The sequence below is a fragment of the Eurytemora carolleeae genome, unplaced genomic scaffold (genome assembly GCF_000591075.1).
Source record: "Eurytemora carolleeae unplaced genomic scaffold, Eaff_2.0 scaffold328, whole genome shotgun sequence".
NCBI lineage: Eukaryota > Metazoa > Arthropoda > Copepoda > Calanoida > Temoridae > Eurytemora > Eurytemora carolleeae.
In genome coordinates, this window is record NW_019396232.1 from 86,376 (window position 1) to 105,334 (window position 18,959).

Sequence of the window (18,959 nt, forward strand, 5' to 3'; positions counted from 1 at the left end):
TGTACTTAGTAAAACAAGAAAATTACAGTATACAAACAGAGTAAACTTGTCTGTCTTCACTGTTCATCTTGCGGAGACATTATAGACACATCTTATTTAAACCATCTCTCCGAATCCTATCTGCAATCTGTATTCTGGATCCAGATTACTAATATAGTAATTATCAATTATAATTTATAATTGATAGTTATCGATAAACCTCTAGCAGCCAGAAATTAGTCTATTTATTTCTCCTAATTTTCTTTTTTTTTCACACAATTTCGATTTACTTTCTAGTATTAAATTATTACATATCAGATAAAAAAACTGAGTTTTACCACAAATAAAAATTTTCTATTCCATTTATCTTTGCAACCTGATAGTGGAATCAAACCAGAATTTAAAATATCAATGGTCTACCTCATCATGTTTCATAGATTTATGGATTAGAAAATTAGATTATTTCAAAAAATCAGTTCCTTAAGCAAAATTATTGATTCAGTCTTTAGCTATTTTGTTTATGGTATAGCAACGAGTACAACAAACTGTCAAAACCACCTTTCAGAAATATGAGAATACAAGCACAGGGACATGTTCGCGTAATTTCAAATATGAAATTCAAGGGAATGTTTAATTTACCGTCTTATTTGATCAGTTAAAGATTTAAAGGGTACTGTTGTGATTCGGACCTGCCACTCTAAGTATTGCCCTTAAGTTATTTACCAATTAAAGGGAGTGTTCGCGAAATATGAAAGAGGGTATAGGCTTACGTCGAAAAATATTCAATGGGGATTGCTACTAATCTTAATTTAATTCCAAACAAAACTGCATTTAGATATTAATCATCGATTTTTTTTTGATGCATTCGCATATAGTTGATATATAATATTTTTCACTTGTTTCATATACAATGTACTTTAAACGACGATTTTTCAGAGACACCTGGCTATCAAATCGTCGTCCTTTAAAGTACATTTATATGAAACGAGTAAAATATATTATGAAATATAAACTATATACGAATACGTTAAAAAAAATCTAAGATTATAGGTTACAATATCTAAATGAATTACACTAATTTTTTTACGATCCGAAAAAAAATCAATGTCCGTTTTCCACTTTTTTCATAAACCCTACTTATCAATAGTCGGCAATGTTTTAACTAACAAAGTTCCCCAAAGAAACAAAGAAAAGTTCGTTAAATAACAAAAAGGTGTAAAAAATTGAAGAAATCGTGGGTTGGTGGTATAGTTGTTAAAAGGCAGTAAAAAAATATTATAATGAAATTCTGGCACAAGAGATCTGATTTATGTTCAAGTAATCCCCCCGAGGAGAGAGAGCCCACATAGAGAGAGAAGACCGGAGCCTACACTAAGGGAAGTGCTGAGAACTCTTTAGTCTTTCAGTACATTGCAGTACCTGGAGATATAGAGAACTGATTTTCTCAGTAACTATAGATATACTCAGAGAATTGTTCTTCATAGTTACCATAGAGATATAGAACTGTTCTTCATAGTTACTATAGAGTTATATAGAACTGTTCTTCCTAGTAACTATAGATATACATAGAGAACCGTTCTTCATAGTTACTATAGAGATATAAAGAACTGTTCTTTTTATTAACCATAGAGATATATAGAGAACTGATCTTCTCAGTACATATAAAGATATATAGATAACTTATCTTCATAGTAACTACTAACAATAATAAATGTAAAGAAGATAGATATGTAGAGAAATGTTCTTCTTAACTATAAAGGTATACAATAAACTCTTCTTCTTAGTAACTATATAAATATATAGAGAACTGTTATTCTTCACTATAAAGGTATACAATAAACTGTTCTTCTCAGTAACTATAGAGATATACAGACAACTGTTCTTTTTAGTAACCATAGATATACAGACAACTGTTCTTTTTAGTAACCATAGATATACAGACAACTGTTCTTTTTAGTAACTATAGATACAAAGACAACTGTTCTTCTCAGTAACTATAGAGATATGTAGAAAACTGTTCTTCTCATTACATATAGAGATATATGGAGAACCCCTTATCAATTCTAACTTTTTCAACAGAAAACGTTTTTTAGAAAATAGTTTGCATCATTCAAGATTAAACATTTCGTTTGCAAAAAGTCATTATTGTTGGTAAAACTACATATTTGAGAAAAGAGACTGATGTCACCGGAACTTTTGAAAAACTATAGATTTTACGTAATTCTAGGGTTGAATTCAGATTCTCTTCAATTAATACAAATGATTTTCTTTTTCTCTTGATTTAAAATTCTAATTCAATTTGAATTCAATTCAAAAATGATTGTAAAGGTTTCAATTACTCTAATCTGTTCAAACTTGGTTTTTCTTTACTTTTCCTAGGTAGAGCAAGAAACGGCATCTATAAAACTAAATATTATTCCATAATCTTCAATTTCCGTATCTGGTTTCAAAACTATGTGAGTTGATATATGCGGTGAACTCAATTTTGCTGGAAAGAAAAAAATTGTCCAAAACTGGTTAAAACTGACGCCGAAAAACAAGCACTTTAAAATCTTGACATTTTTCCGAAAAATAAAATACGATTAATATATCCAACTAATTTCTAATCCATTATTATTTCTTACTTTCGATCATTATTTGCACTTTTTTCTTTTTTCTTTTCTGTCTCCAAAAGAAGAGAAAAAAGGAAACAATAAGAAATCAGTGGAATTAAAGAAACAGAAACCCGGAAAGATTCTCTTAATTTAAATTTGATTTTGGTCTTTTCCCTCGTTTTATTCCTTTTAATTCTATTTTTTCTCTTTCGTTCTTTCTTTCTTTCTTTCTTTTTTTTTTTTTTTTTTCTTTAATCATTCTTTATCTTTCTTTCTTTCTTTCTTTCTTTCACTTTACAAATCATCATTGACTAAAATAGAAACTAGTCCCTTTGTTGGAAAAAGTATAGTTATATTATTCATTACTCAAAGTTTTGTCATGAAAATATCCAGAAGTTTTTAATTGTTTAATTTTTGTTATGGTTGGTAATCTGTTAGCAGTATGAAGTGGCTTTGTTAAAAAAAGTTTAAGTGGCTTTATAACAAAAAAGATACAGACAACGTTCAATTTCTAATACCTATATCTTTGCAACCTGATGGTTTAAACCTATTATATTTTAAATTTTCATTATTGGATTGACAAGAATTCATCTTTTGAAATATGTAAGGTTCTACAATATTGGGTTGCAAAGATCTAGGGATTAGAAAATCAGAGTTTGTGACAAAGACTCAATTCCTGTGAGAATCTTACATCAACGAGCTGTAACAAAATTTCATTATTTATATACATTAATGATTTTGTAATCTCATAATTACATCGTAAAATGTGCCTTATATATAATGAGAAAACAGATCCTTAGAATTGGAATTTTTATTAAATTCCAAAGTAAATGAGAAAATAGAATTAATCTGTACCTCTCACGTCAGTGATGCGAGTAAAGAAAAATATCTTCTCTTAAAGGGACTGTTAATGTAATTTAAAGGGACTGTTAATGTAATTTAAAGGGACTGTTAATGTAATTTAAAGGGACTGTTAATGTAATTTAAGTCTCCCTCCATGTAAAGTTGACAATGTCCAGTTAATAATGGCACCCTTAAAATACTATGTCTGATCAAGTATGAATAAAATATTTTTTTTATTTAAAAAATTAATTCTTTTTAACTGTGGATTTTCTACAAAAAGTGACTTTCGCATTTACACTGCAGTAAACACATAGGAATTATATAAGAATTTAACACTTTTAAATCAATCAATAAATTGTTGTGAATCGGCACTGCCAGCTTTTGCATTAAGAGTCATTTGAATTAAAATTACAGCCCCTTCAATAATGAAATAGAACATGATATTGATTCTCTCAAAAAATATAACCTATATTTCCCTTTTTGTGATAAAATTTGATTTACAGTTTTCGAATACCGATTTTTTATAGAAAAAGTTTTGAATTTTTATACCCTATGGTACCCATTGGGTAGCCATGGGTTTCCTGAAGTAATGTCAGCCCATTCGGTCCGGCCATTTGGCCATCTATAGCTGACTGTATATTATATATATATACATATATATATATATATGAGATTTTTGTCGTCGTTAATATATAATTTAAAAAAATAAATTCTTCAATTATTAATATTTGAATTATTCTAGTTACATCTGTACTACTCTTCCTTCTGCCCATATCCTTGACAGTTCTTATAGCTGTCACACTCATTTTCATCTGTCATTCCAGGTAACATTAAATAGTTATTTCAAGGGACCCTTCAATAAAAAAGGTACATACTTTTAAGGTCAGTATGCAAGAAAAATATTTTTTGCGCTTTCTTGAAAATAGATAAATTTTGATAATTTTATTTCTCTTATCCATAAATTCGAATTTCGCTTAAAAAAAGGAGATTTAAAATTTTCAGATAGAAAAAAGGATTCTTTATTGTTTTGCATGAACTGTGTGAGAGGGAACATTTCAGTTTTGGAATAATTTAACTCTTTACCTGGAGGGTCAATTGAATTGAAATCTACTTTCTGCAGTCCCTATAGAAGAATAACACATTTAGCTTAGATTAAAGAAGTCCTTATATTAGACCTCAAGCTATAAAATATCTATGCATACTGTGTAGAACAAGAATCTTAAATGTTTAACACACTAGAATAAAAAGCACACACCAAATCTTTATTTAGAATTTCATTTTCAAGATTTGAGTCAAATCTTTGCAAAGTTTTGTCCCACAGCGCAAATACATCTTATAATTCAGAACTTGTTTTAAAAGAGTATAAAATTCAAAAACTGGTTAGAAATTGGGCAATAAAACGAAAAGAAAATTACATCTCTTCATTTTTACCTAAATTATATTTATGTATTAACACAAATTTTGACGTAAAAAAATGAAATAAACTTTCAGTATGAGTTGTGCATTTCGGTGCTGCTGTCAGTATAGTGGAGCTCATCTAGTGGAGGAAACAAGGGTAATATATAATCAACATCACCTTCTTCAAGATACACAATACAAATAGATATACAAATAAACATAAATAAACAATATCAATAGACAAAAGTCATCATCAGAAGCAGCTGACATACCTCAAATGCGCATATTTAGATGGTCACTGTAAGTGGTGCAAAAATGTTTTTAGAAACGACCCACTCATTTTGAACTTTTAGAAAACGAATAACGATCGTTTTTGAAAATGATCGTTTTTATCAGTGATAATTTTTTATAATATTGTTTTTAAAAAACTATCGTTTTTTCATTGATAAATATGTTAACGATCGTTAACGAAACGACGAACTTTATAAAAACTGTCGTTTTTGAAAAAAAAATTACATTCAACTATATCAAATGTCGCGTTATATGAAGGTAACAAGTTGTGGGGGAGCTAAAACTTCTTGATATTTTCTTCAAAACTTCTCTATGATAAATACCGATGCCCTTCAGGGCGGTTTCCTCTCTCCTCCTCTCTTCGTTAACGATCGTTAACGAAACGGCGAGCTTTATAAAATTTTTTTTCAATCGATCGTTTTGAAAACGAGCGTTTTCAAAAAACGAACTTTTTAATAAAAACGATCGTTTCGTTTTCGTTTTTTGTCGTCGTTTTCATAACAAAACGATCGTTTTTTAACAAAATGAAAACGTTAACATCCCTACCTGCGTCCAATACACGAAAAGTGAATAGATATTATAATAGTAATGTCTTAGACATGATGATGGTAGACATTATCATAGACATTGAATTTGATATTGAAGGCATAAACAGTAGCATATACATATGCATTAACATATGCATAGACGAAAAACGAAGATATCTTTCTAGTTTTTTTATCATACTAGGCATAGGGCGCTTCGCCCACATCTTCTATTTTTAGCTTTAAAATGTTTAGCTCTATCTATCTAAAGCATTTTCTCTTTGTATACATCATAAAAATATAACAAAAAAGCTCGCGGATTAAAAAAAATTTTCATATATTTTTTTATTTCATGAAAATCTAAATTTTTTTATATTAAAATTTTTTTAAATCTAAATTTTTTTGAGGTGAACATGTGAAGTTCTTGTCATCCTTAAAATTTAGGTCCGATCGGTTTAGCCGTTTTTACGTTTAACAGTTACAAACAAGCAAAGTATATATACAGATAAAGGTTTAAGGAGACTGTTGTAAATTGAGCATCCGACTTTTAAAATAGAATGTTACTTGAAATGGCGACAGCTCCTTTAAATTTGCTTTCTTTAGGAGCACAGAGCGCTAAACGATCCGAAGGAAGTCCTGGTGCTTAAATAGAACAAGATCAACATCAAAGTGAATTCACGCAACGCAAAAAAAACTTTGTAAAAAAAGTTGATTAAAATAACAGTGAAACAGAAATTCTTTCATCTGATAAATGAATATTGAGAATGTAATGTGATTAAAGTAAACTAAACCGGGTTTTATTGGTATAATTTTAGGTTTATTTAATTTAGAAAGAAACAGACCTTAAAAAATCTTTCATTTTCTATTTAATTTTCGAAACCTGGTTTGGTTAACTTTCATTGTAATAAGTTTCCCTCTCTCATTTGTTAAGATTGTGTAAAAGAAGATAGTGATACACACCAAGAAATATATAGACCAGGAACAGCCATATCTCATGCGTCAAATCCGTGTACTGCAGTGGGAGGAGATTAAAACAAAGAATTCAGGGGCAACGCATCATTTTTGAGGGAAAAGGCCCAATGGGTGGAATAAAAAGAAGAAAGCCAAAAATCATATGTATTCGCTCTAACTTGATTTTTTTTTTTGGACTGTAATATCACATCAGAGCTTTAGTCCTTTCCCGTCAACTTCTGTGGTTTGTTTACATTCCTCCCACAGTGTACAGTACATAATATGCGTATATCTGAGTTGGGCGTTCCTGTATATAGTTCCTTGATACACGCGAACTCTTTACGGAGATAGATTTTGTTTACACAGTTAACTGTGACGTATTTGGATTACTATAAACTTTTTGATCAAAACAATAAAAAATTGTAAACAAACTTGCTTAATCAGGTTTGGAAGACAGTCCTGAGAAGTCCAAATACGTTGCAGTAAAATGTACACAAACCGTATCCACCATATCTTTAGTTTACAAACCTTGGAGGAAAATTCCATATCTCTGTTTACTAAAAAAGTGTACTGTAGTTTCTGGGAATAATGTAAACAAACATAGTGCAGGTCACTGTTCAGACCATTGAGTAATAAAACGAAGAGGTGAAGCTTAGCTCAGATGTACACAACCGACCTGTCTATTAATTAATTAATAGATTGGTCGGTTGTGTACATCACGATATGTTTACGTATCTAACGTTGTACACTTGTATATAGAGCGATCGTATTTCTAAGGAGTGGTTTAATGTAGATATTTGAATATTAGTATTGCTAATTAGATAGACACTTAATATGGATTGTAAACACAGGATTGTATACTGCAGTACATTCAAGTTCAGTTGTTTGTTATTTCAATACAAGCATGTCTAAATATTGCATCGTGAAAAACCATCAGATCAGAACCATATATATAGTTTAGTTCAACAATCAGATCAGAACCCTATATATAGTTCAACCATCAGATCAGAACTCTATATATAGTTCAACCATCAGATCAGAACCCTATATATAGTTCAACCATCAGATCAGAACCCTATATATAGTTCAACCATCAGATTGTCATCATCCTTTGTGGGTAATGCATATATAATGTATACGAAGTCTACACTAGTTAGTGGATATAAATGAAACAATGAAATAATACTTGAGATTTATTTACAAGATACAATATGTAATAAATAAGGGGTTTAAATGCCCATGATCTCAGTCTGTCCCGGGATAATTTCAGATCCCGAGAATAATTAAACAGCTCACAGAATGTACATTGTACAGTAAACAAACTGGAAATAAACGTTTCAAATTATTTTTTAAAAAAAATTGTCCGACAAGTACAAATTGAATCCTCATTTATCTGGAAGTGCAGTATAGTGCGATTGTAAACTATGTAAATATTGAAAAATACATAATCTATCAATATTGTGCAGCTGAAGTTGAAAAAATATAAAACTAAAAATGTTTCAATCAATTATTTTTCATATATTCCATGAAACCTGCCAATATATTACTGGACAAACAAAGTTGAAATCAGGTTCATTGAAAACTAGGGAAAAAAGAAGTTACAACATTTTTATTAGAGTTTATTACATGGTGTCATTTTTAGCGTCATTTTTGCTGTATCCAATATACCTAGAAAACCTCATTTTTACTGAAAGGCAATCTATCTTTATTAAAAACATCCCCCATTACATTATGTGGGGCGAGGTTAGGCCTTTTGATATAAGAGGGGCTGAGCACTGCGGCTAGGTCAGATTAGGAAACATTTTCGCATAGAAAAAAGCTTTGCATCAAAAATGGCATATAGCAGAAATGACGGTATAGCGAAATAGAAAAATTGTCGTAGCGCCAAAAAGAAAGGAATACTGGTCATTCAAAAAGTAGATGGGGGTTATCATTATTATTTTATAAAAGAAAAAATACAGTTTATTGAACGATGTTAAAGCAAGTTTGTGTTAGATTTAGATCAAAAGTTTATCAAGGCTAAAAGTTGTGTTACAGGATGTAGATATGTATTATTTTGTAAATTGTAAAACATTTCTTTAAAATTAACACAATGAAGGGTAATCTACAAAATTTGGTTTGATAAAAATTTGAATTTGACTCTGTTGTCGATTAAAAGTTTTATATGCTTGAAAGAAAAAAACAAACTTTAATTCTAAGTGGTGGATATTTCGATAATTAAACCGTTATTTTTTCAAAATTGTTTGATTAATTTGTTGTAACTTATTTATGGAATTCACTTTATATCATCACTTTTTCACAATTCACATTAAATTCTTTTCTTAACAGAATTCGTTTTCTTGAAACCGTTTTTTAGGAGAATTTTTCTTAAGAAATCAGTCCTCGGTCCAGGTTCTGTAAATATCAGTCCTCGGACCAGATTCTGTAAATATCAGACCTCGGTCCAGGTTCTGTAAATATCAGTCCTCGTTCCAGGTTCTGTAAACAAAAATAACTATTAAATTATGGTTACACTGAGCAAGGAAACAATGGTGAGGATAAAATACAAAGAACCTGGTAAATAAACAAAGCTTAATGTAAACGTAATTTCCAGTTTTAGTGTGGGATGCAGGACTATTCAACGATACAATTCAAAGGTTTTTCTTATTTAGAATGAATGGTTTCTCTATAAAATTATAACTTGCTGATTTCTTGTTGCAGAAACAAGAAGGAAATAGAAAAACGACAATATCTTCCACATTAGTGATCTAATCAAATTTGAAAGGTAACCGTTGTAAATCGGACAATGCGGCCACTCTTTAATAGAAGTTTATTTCAAATTACGTCTGCATTACCTTTCAGAATCAGAAAATCGAATAACCAGTTGTTTACCCTATACAGGCTGGAGGGTCTGAATCTATGTATTTTATAGCCGGGGGGGGGGGGGGCGTTTGGCGCCCTCCCCCCTAAAAAAAGACTTAGAGAATAGTTATAAGGTTGAAATGCATGTTCATAGCCAAATTTTTCATGGCCAGCTCAAAAAAAAATAAGACCGATAACTTTAATAATTTTGGTGCCTAAAAAAGTGCTAAAAAAATGAGAAAAAAACTATTTTTTTGTTTAAAACAAATATCAAAGTGCGACACATGTTTCTACATGCATTTTTCAAGGGCTTTTCAAAAATATAGATTTTAGATCTGTAAATATAGTCACAAAAAAGCTATTTTAGATTTTTTTTCACACACCGGACTTTTTTCCGCCTTGTACCCTAACCTATAAATTTCACAAAAATCCTTTAAATTACTATTCATTAAAAGTCACAAAATTTCATTGTGATAGTGTCAAAAATGAGAGTGCTAGGACAAAAAGACGACAGCCTCTTTAAGGTTAAACAATCCTTTTGAAAATACTATTTCAATCTTCATAAAACCATAGTGACCTTACAGTTTCCTTTTTTGCGTGTATATGTATCAATTTAAGAAGTAGAAAATGAAAAATTATAATACAAAACTATCTTTATTAAAAATATTTCGAACTAAAAAATTGATATTTACAAAATTGTCTTAGCCTAAATTCTCGCCACCTGGTTCCGATACCGGGTTTATTAATGCGACCCATGGCCGAATTTAAAGAATTTGAGCGGCGGTTTAAATTTAAGCCGCGGTTTAAATATGGTTGGTTCCACTTAAAATTGTATCAAATGTTTCAAGATTTAAACCGGCGCTTAATTTAAACCGGGTTTTGGCGGATTTAAACCGCGGCTCAAATTCTTTAAATTCCATCTCCAGTCTTAAATTTCAGGCTTTGGTTTAATACCAACCTGTGTATATCCTTATTGTCTTTTGAAAGCACAGCGTGGGAAGAGTTTGTTTGATATCTGAGTTCCAGCCGACCATCTTCTCTCCGTACTCAGCCTTGTACTTCTAGATGTACTCCAGGTTCCAGTCTTCTCATCATAGAACTCAATAGTACTCAGAGCTTTTATTCCGTCCCAACCTCCGATAACTAAACGTTTAAAATAGTAAATATTACAAAGTCAATCTTTGCCTGGAAATCCGACCTTTTCGTTTCAACGTCAACAAATTCAACTTTTATTAAAGAGCCAAGAATATTCCCGTGGTTCTAGTGAATACATCCCGCGCTTGGTCGTAAATTACGATTTTAGTTATTTTCCCATATTAAAGTGAACCCACTTAACTAAGAATCTCAAAACCAAGCTAAGAACATTTTCCTGTGTCAACAAACTCAACTTTTTAGAAACAAGCTGAAAATATTTCCTTTATAATAATCCTCTTCAAATCTAATCCTAGCTAAAAATCTGTAATCCTACCTGCTTTAATCCTCATTCAATTACAATTAAGAATACCTTTAATCTACTTTTGCTACTCCTCTTTCTAATTAATTCCAACTAATATACCTTTAATCCTGCATTCTCTAATCCTCTTGAAATCTAACCCTATCTAAGAATACCTGCACTTCTACCTGCTTTAATTCTCATTTAATCCTATCTAATAATACCTGTAATCCTGCCTCCAATAGTTCCTACACTAGGTCTACCCCATCTAGCAGTATTTATATCCGGTATTTTCTCCCACTCCGCCCTGGATCCAAACCCTAGAAATCTGACATCGCTCAACCTTGTCCCACCTTAGAAACAAGCCATTAACAAAAATTGTGTTCTTATTTTTCTTTAAAAAATGTTGTTTCTTCATTTTGCTTTATGTCTGATTTAAGGTAACATAAGGCACTGGAACAAGAGTATCCTTGAACGAAACTCCCAAGTTTCCTTTTTGGGGATTAAACATTTGTGCAGATTTTGACTTAAGAGATAAGGATATAATCAGGGAATATAAGGGAACCAATTGAAATGATAGTTCGTAACGAATAAATTGACAGCTACAGTGATCACCAGAAGTCTGTGGAATAGGAAAACGACAATTAAAGCAAAACTGAAATGCATTTGAAGTTGTTACAAAGAAAATAGCTTTACATAATAAGTTATAAAATCGATTGTTAAGTGAAAAGGATCTGTTTACACTACACCTTGGCAGTGCCTCACATTCATTGGACTATTTTAAGTAATAATTTGAGTCTTCCTATTCCAGATTTTTCTGGTTATCACTGTACAAAATTGCCTAACCCCATTCATGAAACCGGGTCTCTAATACTGGGCTTCATGACGTTACTCTGTTTTCAGTTTGGGCTCTGTGAAATAGTTGTTAATTGTACACAGTATACATACAGACAATAGAATGTAAACGGGAAAGTAAATCAGATAAATTATCTTCTTCTAGTAGTATTACTGTGAAGGCAATTGTTTAAATCTCTAGTTTGAGTTTTTGAATGGTTTTGTTTCCTGAATCTCCTCCTACCACTAGAACCCCCTGTCTACCGTTCAGTTCTACCAGAGCACAACCATGCTGAGCTCGTAATGGATTCAGCTCAGGAAGGTCAACCCATACACCTGGACAGAACATAGGTAGTTTACCTGGGGTCAAGAAATTATCAAAATTACAAGATTTTCAAAGAACGAACTTTTAGCCAATTAAAATTCATACAGAAATTCTACATTTCAATCGGAAGTTCCGTATACATCAGTAAATGTACTATAAACTGTATATATTATGCAATCTTTGAACTAAACCTAAAGCTATGTAACCTCCAATCCTATAATTGTGTCTATATCCAATCTCTGAACTAAACCCAGAGCTCTGTATCCTCCAATACTATACCTGTATCTATATCCAATCTCTGAACTGAACCCAGAGCTCTGTATCCTCCAATACTATACCTGTATCTATATCCAATCTCTGGACTGAACGCAGAGCTCTGTATCCTCCAATACTATACCTGTATCTATATCCAATCTGGACTGAACCCAGACCTCTGTATCCTCAAATACTATACCTGTATCTATATCCAATCTCTGGACTGAACCCAGAGCTCTGTATCCTCCAATACTATACCTGTATCTATATCCAATCTCTGGACTGAACCCAGAGCTCCGTATCCTCCTGTAACTATGATAGATCCATTCCCTAATCCTACAGCACAGTGAGATGCTCTTGCAGAGGGTAGAGGGGGACCAGCAATCCAACTAATTTTATAGATAAGAAATTAATATATAAGATCAAAGTTAAGCGTATCAAAATTGTAATTGTGTAACAAATGTTAGCGCTACTAATTACGGATTTGTAATTATTTACAACTACTTTACAGGGAAGTTAAGGAAATTATACTTTACCAAGGGTTCCAAGACCAATTTTGGACGATGGAAGAGCCGTGGTTAAATGTGATTTTTAATTTCCCGAAACAGTAGTTGTATACAATTGTATCGTCTTTTGAGATGCAAATGCGCGAATTTTACCTAATTGTTTTAAGGGAAGTAACTTAACGTCCCTCTGTTTGGGGAGGGGGGGGGGATCATAGGTATGTAATGTTGATCAAAAGGCAGTAAAAAAATATAAAATTAATCATTTTCTTATTTAAAACTAATAACTGCTCCACTTTACAGAAATCATGAGTTTTTCAATTAAAAATTGTAGATTCCTGGTATTTTATCCAGGTAATTATTAAAAAAAAAACCAACTTAAAAAATATTGGCCTTAACTACTCGATATTTTGTATTATTATTTTTATTTAATGATTACCTGTCAGTTTGTGGTTGATACAGCTCAACACTAGCTGTATACCCTGAAAGGGGTCCAAGTGACCCTCCTGTTACAAACAGCTTTCCTCCTTCAGCTGCCCAAGCAGCAGCATCTCTAGGTACAGACAAGGAGCTGATCCGGCCCCACTCTGGGTTAGCATCAGGAGGAGGGAACTCGAGCTTCCAACAATCAGTTTTAGGATCACCTAAAATTAAGGAAACACAGGGTTACAAACAGAAAATAAAACTTTGAAGACGACTGTAAAGAATTAATTCCAACATTGCTCATTACATCAGCTGCAGCGCATTATTCTTTTTCTGTGCTAAACCTTGTTGTATTTTGTTTATGAAAAAATGTATCCCTAACCGCGTCATTCTCTGTGGGTTCATACAGATCAAAATTTAATCACCACAATTCTTTCATTTGATTAATTTCACGGAACCGTAAAAATATGTCTGAAAAACAAGACTATTTGAAGAAAAAAATTAATTTTTATTTTGTGAAAATAATGAATGAATATCCAACCTAATATATTAATCCCTCCACAGACCACAACAGTTTCGTTGTCCAAGGATGCCGCAACGTTTTTCCAGCGCATCGCCGGCAGGGATGGAACGGCATTTCGGCAGTTTCCACCTAAAAAATTTAACCAAGACGGCCTATAGATCTTTTCCATGTTCTTCCATTATTAACAATAACAGATTGAATACTATATGTCGTCTTTTCAAGATTAAGAGGTTTTTCGTTCACAATAAGCAGAAGCCCAAAGGAGTTACGCGCATGCTCTCTCTCTGTCTTATCGCTCAACGCAGCATTAGGTTTAGAAAATGACATTTTATCAATTCTATCGTTGTCGATCCTAAGTTTTGGGTTAACTGTATCAAAATTTAATTCTGTATAACATTGTGTCTGTAATATCGAATACCGACACTTCTCGAATATTTAGTAAGAATTTGAAAACATTATTTTTACTTGTTTTTTAGAAAGACATGATTCAGTGTTAAGAATAATTGTTGAGAAAATAAATTAACTCAAATTTTGTTAAAATACTTTGAAAACTTTTCTCATATTCTAAATAAATGTTCGATATTTTGAAATGCTTATGATCATTCTATATTTCTTAACGGGAGAGACCGGCTAGACATGGTAGTTGAACTGAGAGTGATGTATTTAAGAAAGATTTTGCAGAATTTATTTGAGACCCTATAGACGTGTTTACGGTGTATAAATGTTCAGCAAGAGTGCAAATTAATTTTTTAAAATTTCTTCACAAGTTTCTATTGAGAAATATGTTTCTAAACAACTAATAAGTTTGCTGTAGAATTTTTGTAACATTTTTCATTTTGTTTTGAATAATTTTTCAAAAACCGATTCTCAAAATCACCCCTTCGGCTCCAGGAGGCTTTTAAATATTGAATTTGCGCTCTTGCAGAACAATTTTGCACCCTAATTAAAAGTCTCAAATGAATCCTGAAATATTTCTGTATACAATACTGCACTTGTATTTCAAATACCATGTCTAGACGGTCTCTCCCTTTAGCAATTGTGTTATTTTAAATGAAAATATTGAGTGCCTTAGATTTGAGAATCCTGAATGGTGTAAAAAATCTGGCTGATATTTCATGCATAATAGAACTGTAAAGAGCTTGAACCTTTGATCCACATCAAAATCATAAATTTGAACTTTGGACTTCATTCAAGTAATTGAATCTATTTGAGAAGATTTATACTTTTAACAATAAAAATATTCCCAAACAAATTGACAGAAAGAAATTGACTCTTTGCAACAAACTCTGATTTTCTAATCATTCATTCTGTGTAAACCATGATGTTGTAAACCTTAGACATTTCAAACTATGAATTCTCTCTGATCAAATAATATAAGTTTGAAATATCAAAGGATTACACCATCAGGTTGAACAGATATAGGGATTTAAAAATCTAAAGAACTTGAGTCTTTGCCTCAAACTCTGAATTTCTAACCCCTATGTCTTTGCAATCCAATATTGTGTATACCCGAGATATTTCAAACTATGAATAATGTTAGGTCAAATAACCTAGGTTTAAAATATCAACGGGTTACACATGGCAGGGAATAAAAATAATTAGTAAGTATTGTTATATCACAAAATTTCAAGTAAAGTAAAAGTATTATGAAAGTTTTTTTATATACGAATCTCTATATAAAAACAGGAGCTAAAAACCCACATTATATGTATATTTAATCGAATTATTTTTGTAAAGTACAAAAATATATTTTTCTGTGTTATAACTATTTTATCCGATCTGGTCTCATTGAGAAATCATCAAATATAACCAGGAAAGATAGAACCCTTCAACTAATAACTAAGACTTCAACCTTAAAGTCAACATTTAAAAATTAGAAAAGGAAAATAAAAAAATATAATTTTTGGTGGTTTCAATTAATTTGTCTTGAAAACTAAACCTAGAGACAGAAAGATTTAAAGGACTAGTCTTCTAAGCATGAACATTTATCACAAATTCATCTTTTTTATCCCTATCTTTGCAACCTGATGTCTTTTCATAATAAAAAGTATAAATTCTGTTAGTTGAGTTCCATTCAATAATTACTCAAATACACATAAATTTTGGGAACCCAGCTTTGGTAGGAAAATTGCTTTCTTTACTAAAATCAACCCACTGAATCTATCATGTCTAAACAAGTAAAAAAATACCGTTGTTCTAACCAGTTCTCCAGTCAAGGGGTTCCTGATTTATGATCGGATATACTAACAAATTAACAAACAGACAAACAAAAATTACAAATGTTTACCTGAAGTGATTAGTTCAACTGAACTAAGAACTCCGTAAGTATCAGATCTTCCTCCGACTACAAGCATACTTCCAGGTTTCACACACACTAGTTCCTAAACCAAACCTTTCAGTCATAAAACCTTTCATTTACCCACCCTTTCATTTATCCAACCTATCATTTACCCACCCTTTCATTTATCCAACCTTTCATTTACCCACCCTTTCATTTATCCAACCTTTCATTTACCCACCCTTTCATTTATCCAACCTATCATTTACCCACCCTTTCATTTATCCAACCTATCATTTACCCACCCTTTCATTTATCCAACCTATCATTTACCCACCCTTTCATTTATCCAACCTATCATTTACCCACCCTTTCATTTATCCAACCTTTCATTTACCCACCCTTTCATTTATCCAAGCTATCATTTACCCACTCTTTCATTTATCCAACCTATCATTTACCCACTCTTTCATTTATCCAACCTATCATTTACCCACCCTTTCATTTATCCAACCTATCATTTACCCACCCTTTCATTTATCCAACCTATCATTTACCCACTCTTTCATTTATTCAACCTATCATTTACCCAACCTTTCATTTATCTAACCTATTATTTATCCAACCTATCATTTATCCAACCTATCATTTACCCACCCTTTCATTTATCCAACCTATCATTTATCCAACCTATTATTTATCCAACTTATCATTTATCCAACCTATCCTTTACCCATCCTTTCATTTATCCAACCTATTATTTATCTAACCTATCATTTATCCAACCTATTATTTATCCAACTTATCATTTATCCAACCTATCCTTTACCCACCCTTTCATTTATCCAACCTATTATTTACCCACCCTTTCATTTATCCAACCTATCATTTACCCACCCTTTCATTTATCCAACCTATTATTTATCTAACCTATCATTTATCCAACCTATTATTTGTCCAACCTATCATTTATCCAACCTATTATTTATCCAACTTATCATTTATCCAACCTAGTTTCAAGTTTCCTAGTTTTAAGAAAACAAGATTTTAATAAAAGTTGGACGGATTTAAGGATATTCCATCACTCTTTTATATTTTAGAATAATCATTGTATATTCTAAAAGAAGTTAAATGAAGGGCCAAAATTAAAGAATCAATTAATCGCATTACCCAATAATGTTAACTAACCTGCAAGGATCTGTTAACGTAATTACCCCAATAATGTTAACTAACCTGCAAGGATCTGTTAACGTAATTACCCCAATAATGTTAACTAACCTGCAAGGATCTGTTAACGTAATTACCCCAATAATGTTAACTGTTAACGTAATTACCCCAATAATGTTAACTAACCTTCAAGGATCTGTTAACGTAATTACCCCAATAATGTTAACTACCCTTCAAGGATCTGTTAACGCAATTACCCCAATAATGTTAACAACCCTTCAAATAGAAGTTATCATAATTGAACACTTTTCTCAAAGTTACCGTCAAGAACTTTATAATGTCGGGCCATTTGAAATTACAACGACAATCCAATTAAAAAGTATTTGTTGACTTGAAATTAAAGAATATATTGACTTGAAGTTAAAGAATATAGTGGTTTGAAAAGATGAATATATTAAAGCTAACAAGAAATAATCAATTAACCAGAATTCCCTGATGTAAAAAATACTCTGTGTGCAGCTTTTCTGTCAAAATAATTATATAATAAAATATTTTCTATTTGATAAAAAGTAGTTTGGTTCCTTGCTTAGCACTCCGTCATTGCAAAGTGCTTCTCTAGCGTCTAATGATACAAAACCTCGGTGACAATCTGTAAAGAAATAAATCAGCTTTTGTAGAACAAAGGAACTGTTTACTCGCCGCAAACAAGAATTTTCTGTTCCATATATCTTTGAAACCTGACAGTGTGAACATTTTTCAAACTTTGGCTATTTGATGTAGCATAGCTCATAATTTGAGGCAAGTGTTCACTTCCTAGTAATGCATGTTCATGAATTAGGTTTTCATTTAAGCCTATTCCATGTAAGTATTAAACTGTAATTAAAAACAGGAATAAGAAAAATCTAAATCAATCAAACTTTTCCAAACTAATAAATAATTTATATTTTCAGCTGATCTAAAGCCTTGCCTAGTTGACAGCGGTTTCCTGAGTTGACAAAGAATTTACCCCTGTTAACAGGGCTGTCAGGACACGTTACGTTGCCGTCAGCTGGCCACGGAGTTACAATACATCCTAGAAATAAACATCCTAGAAGCGCCCGGTGAATTAAAAAAAATTAAATAAAAAATTTCTAATATTGAAAAAAACATTGAAGTTATTTTTTTTCCCCAAAGTTTTTTATATAATTCCTATGTTACACCCATGGGTTCCTTAAAATAATTTCAGCCAGATTAATCCAGCTGTCTGGTCAGCTATAGCTAATATGTATACAAATAAACAAATATGTAAATAGATATATGAGCGAAGAGCAACAATGACAACAGTGAGAACTAGAAAACTGTAGAACAGGAAGACAACATTAAAGCAATACTGAAGTGCATTTGATGTTGATGCAAAGCAAATAGCTTTACTAGAAAATTTATTAAATAACTTATCATGTGAAATGAGTCTATTTACACTTCGCAATGCTGTACCTCATGTTCATTGGACCTTTAAAAGCCATAAATTGAGTCTAAAATTCGACTTCCAATTCCAGAGTTTTCTGGTTGTCTCTGTAGTTTTACAGGTTTTGATTTAAATATTTTATTTATTATTGAACACGTTGCTGGGCTTAAAAATCTCGATAAAATACCGCCTGGATACACACAAAGAGAATAGAATAAATATTAGAGAGGAATTTAGAGAATCTCTCGTTATGAATTTTGTCAGTCCCTTTCAGCCTAAAAGGGAGTTCAAAGTGTACAAATCATGTAAGCGTTCACAAATTATATGCAGTAGAGTACATTAATATGTTCCCTA

The 18,959-nt window shown here is 31.6% G+C and overlaps 1 protein-coding gene and 1 long non-coding RNA gene across 4 annotated transcripts in view; one reads left to right on the plus strand and one right to left on the minus strand.

Annotated features, from left to right (window-relative positions):
• Positions 1-4,149: 4,149 nt before the first annotated feature.
• On the plus strand, positions 4,150-6,662 carry LOC111698823 (uncharacterized). Its single transcript, XR_002764629.1, has 3 exons — positions 4,150-4,240; positions 4,908-4,971; positions 6,233-6,662. It is a non-coding gene; the product is annotated as an uncharacterized LOC111698823 (long non-coding RNA).
• Positions 6,663-7,757: 1,095 nt separating this feature from the next.
• Positions 7,758-18,959, minus strand: part of LOC111698810 (calponin homology domain-containing protein DDB_G0272472) — a 48,025-nt gene continuing 36,823 nt past the window's right edge. For 2 of the 3 annotated variants that reach the window (XM_023469254.1, XM_023469256.1), the window contains 10 exons: positions 18,129-18,233; positions 17,743-17,810; positions 16,004-16,097; positions 13,735-13,845; positions 13,210-13,414; positions 12,526-12,656; positions 11,916-12,023; positions 11,078-11,206; positions 10,380-10,564; positions 7,758-9,058 (listed from right to left, as the gene is read on the minus strand). In XM_023469254.1, coding sequence (XP_023325022.1) covers positions 10,392-10,564; positions 11,078-11,206; positions 11,916-12,023; positions 12,526-12,656; positions 13,210-13,414; positions 13,735-13,845; positions 16,004-16,097; positions 17,743-17,810; positions 18,129-18,233 — 1,124 coding nt within the window. In that variant the 3' untranslated portion in view covers positions 7,758-9,058; positions 10,380-10,391. The remainder of the gene's footprint in view (positions 9,059-10,379; positions 10,565-11,077; positions 11,207-11,915; positions 12,024-12,525; positions 12,657-13,209; positions 13,415-13,734; positions 13,846-16,003; positions 16,098-17,742; positions 17,811-18,128; positions 18,234-18,959) is intronic. The other variant, XM_023469255.1, reaches the window with a different exon arrangement.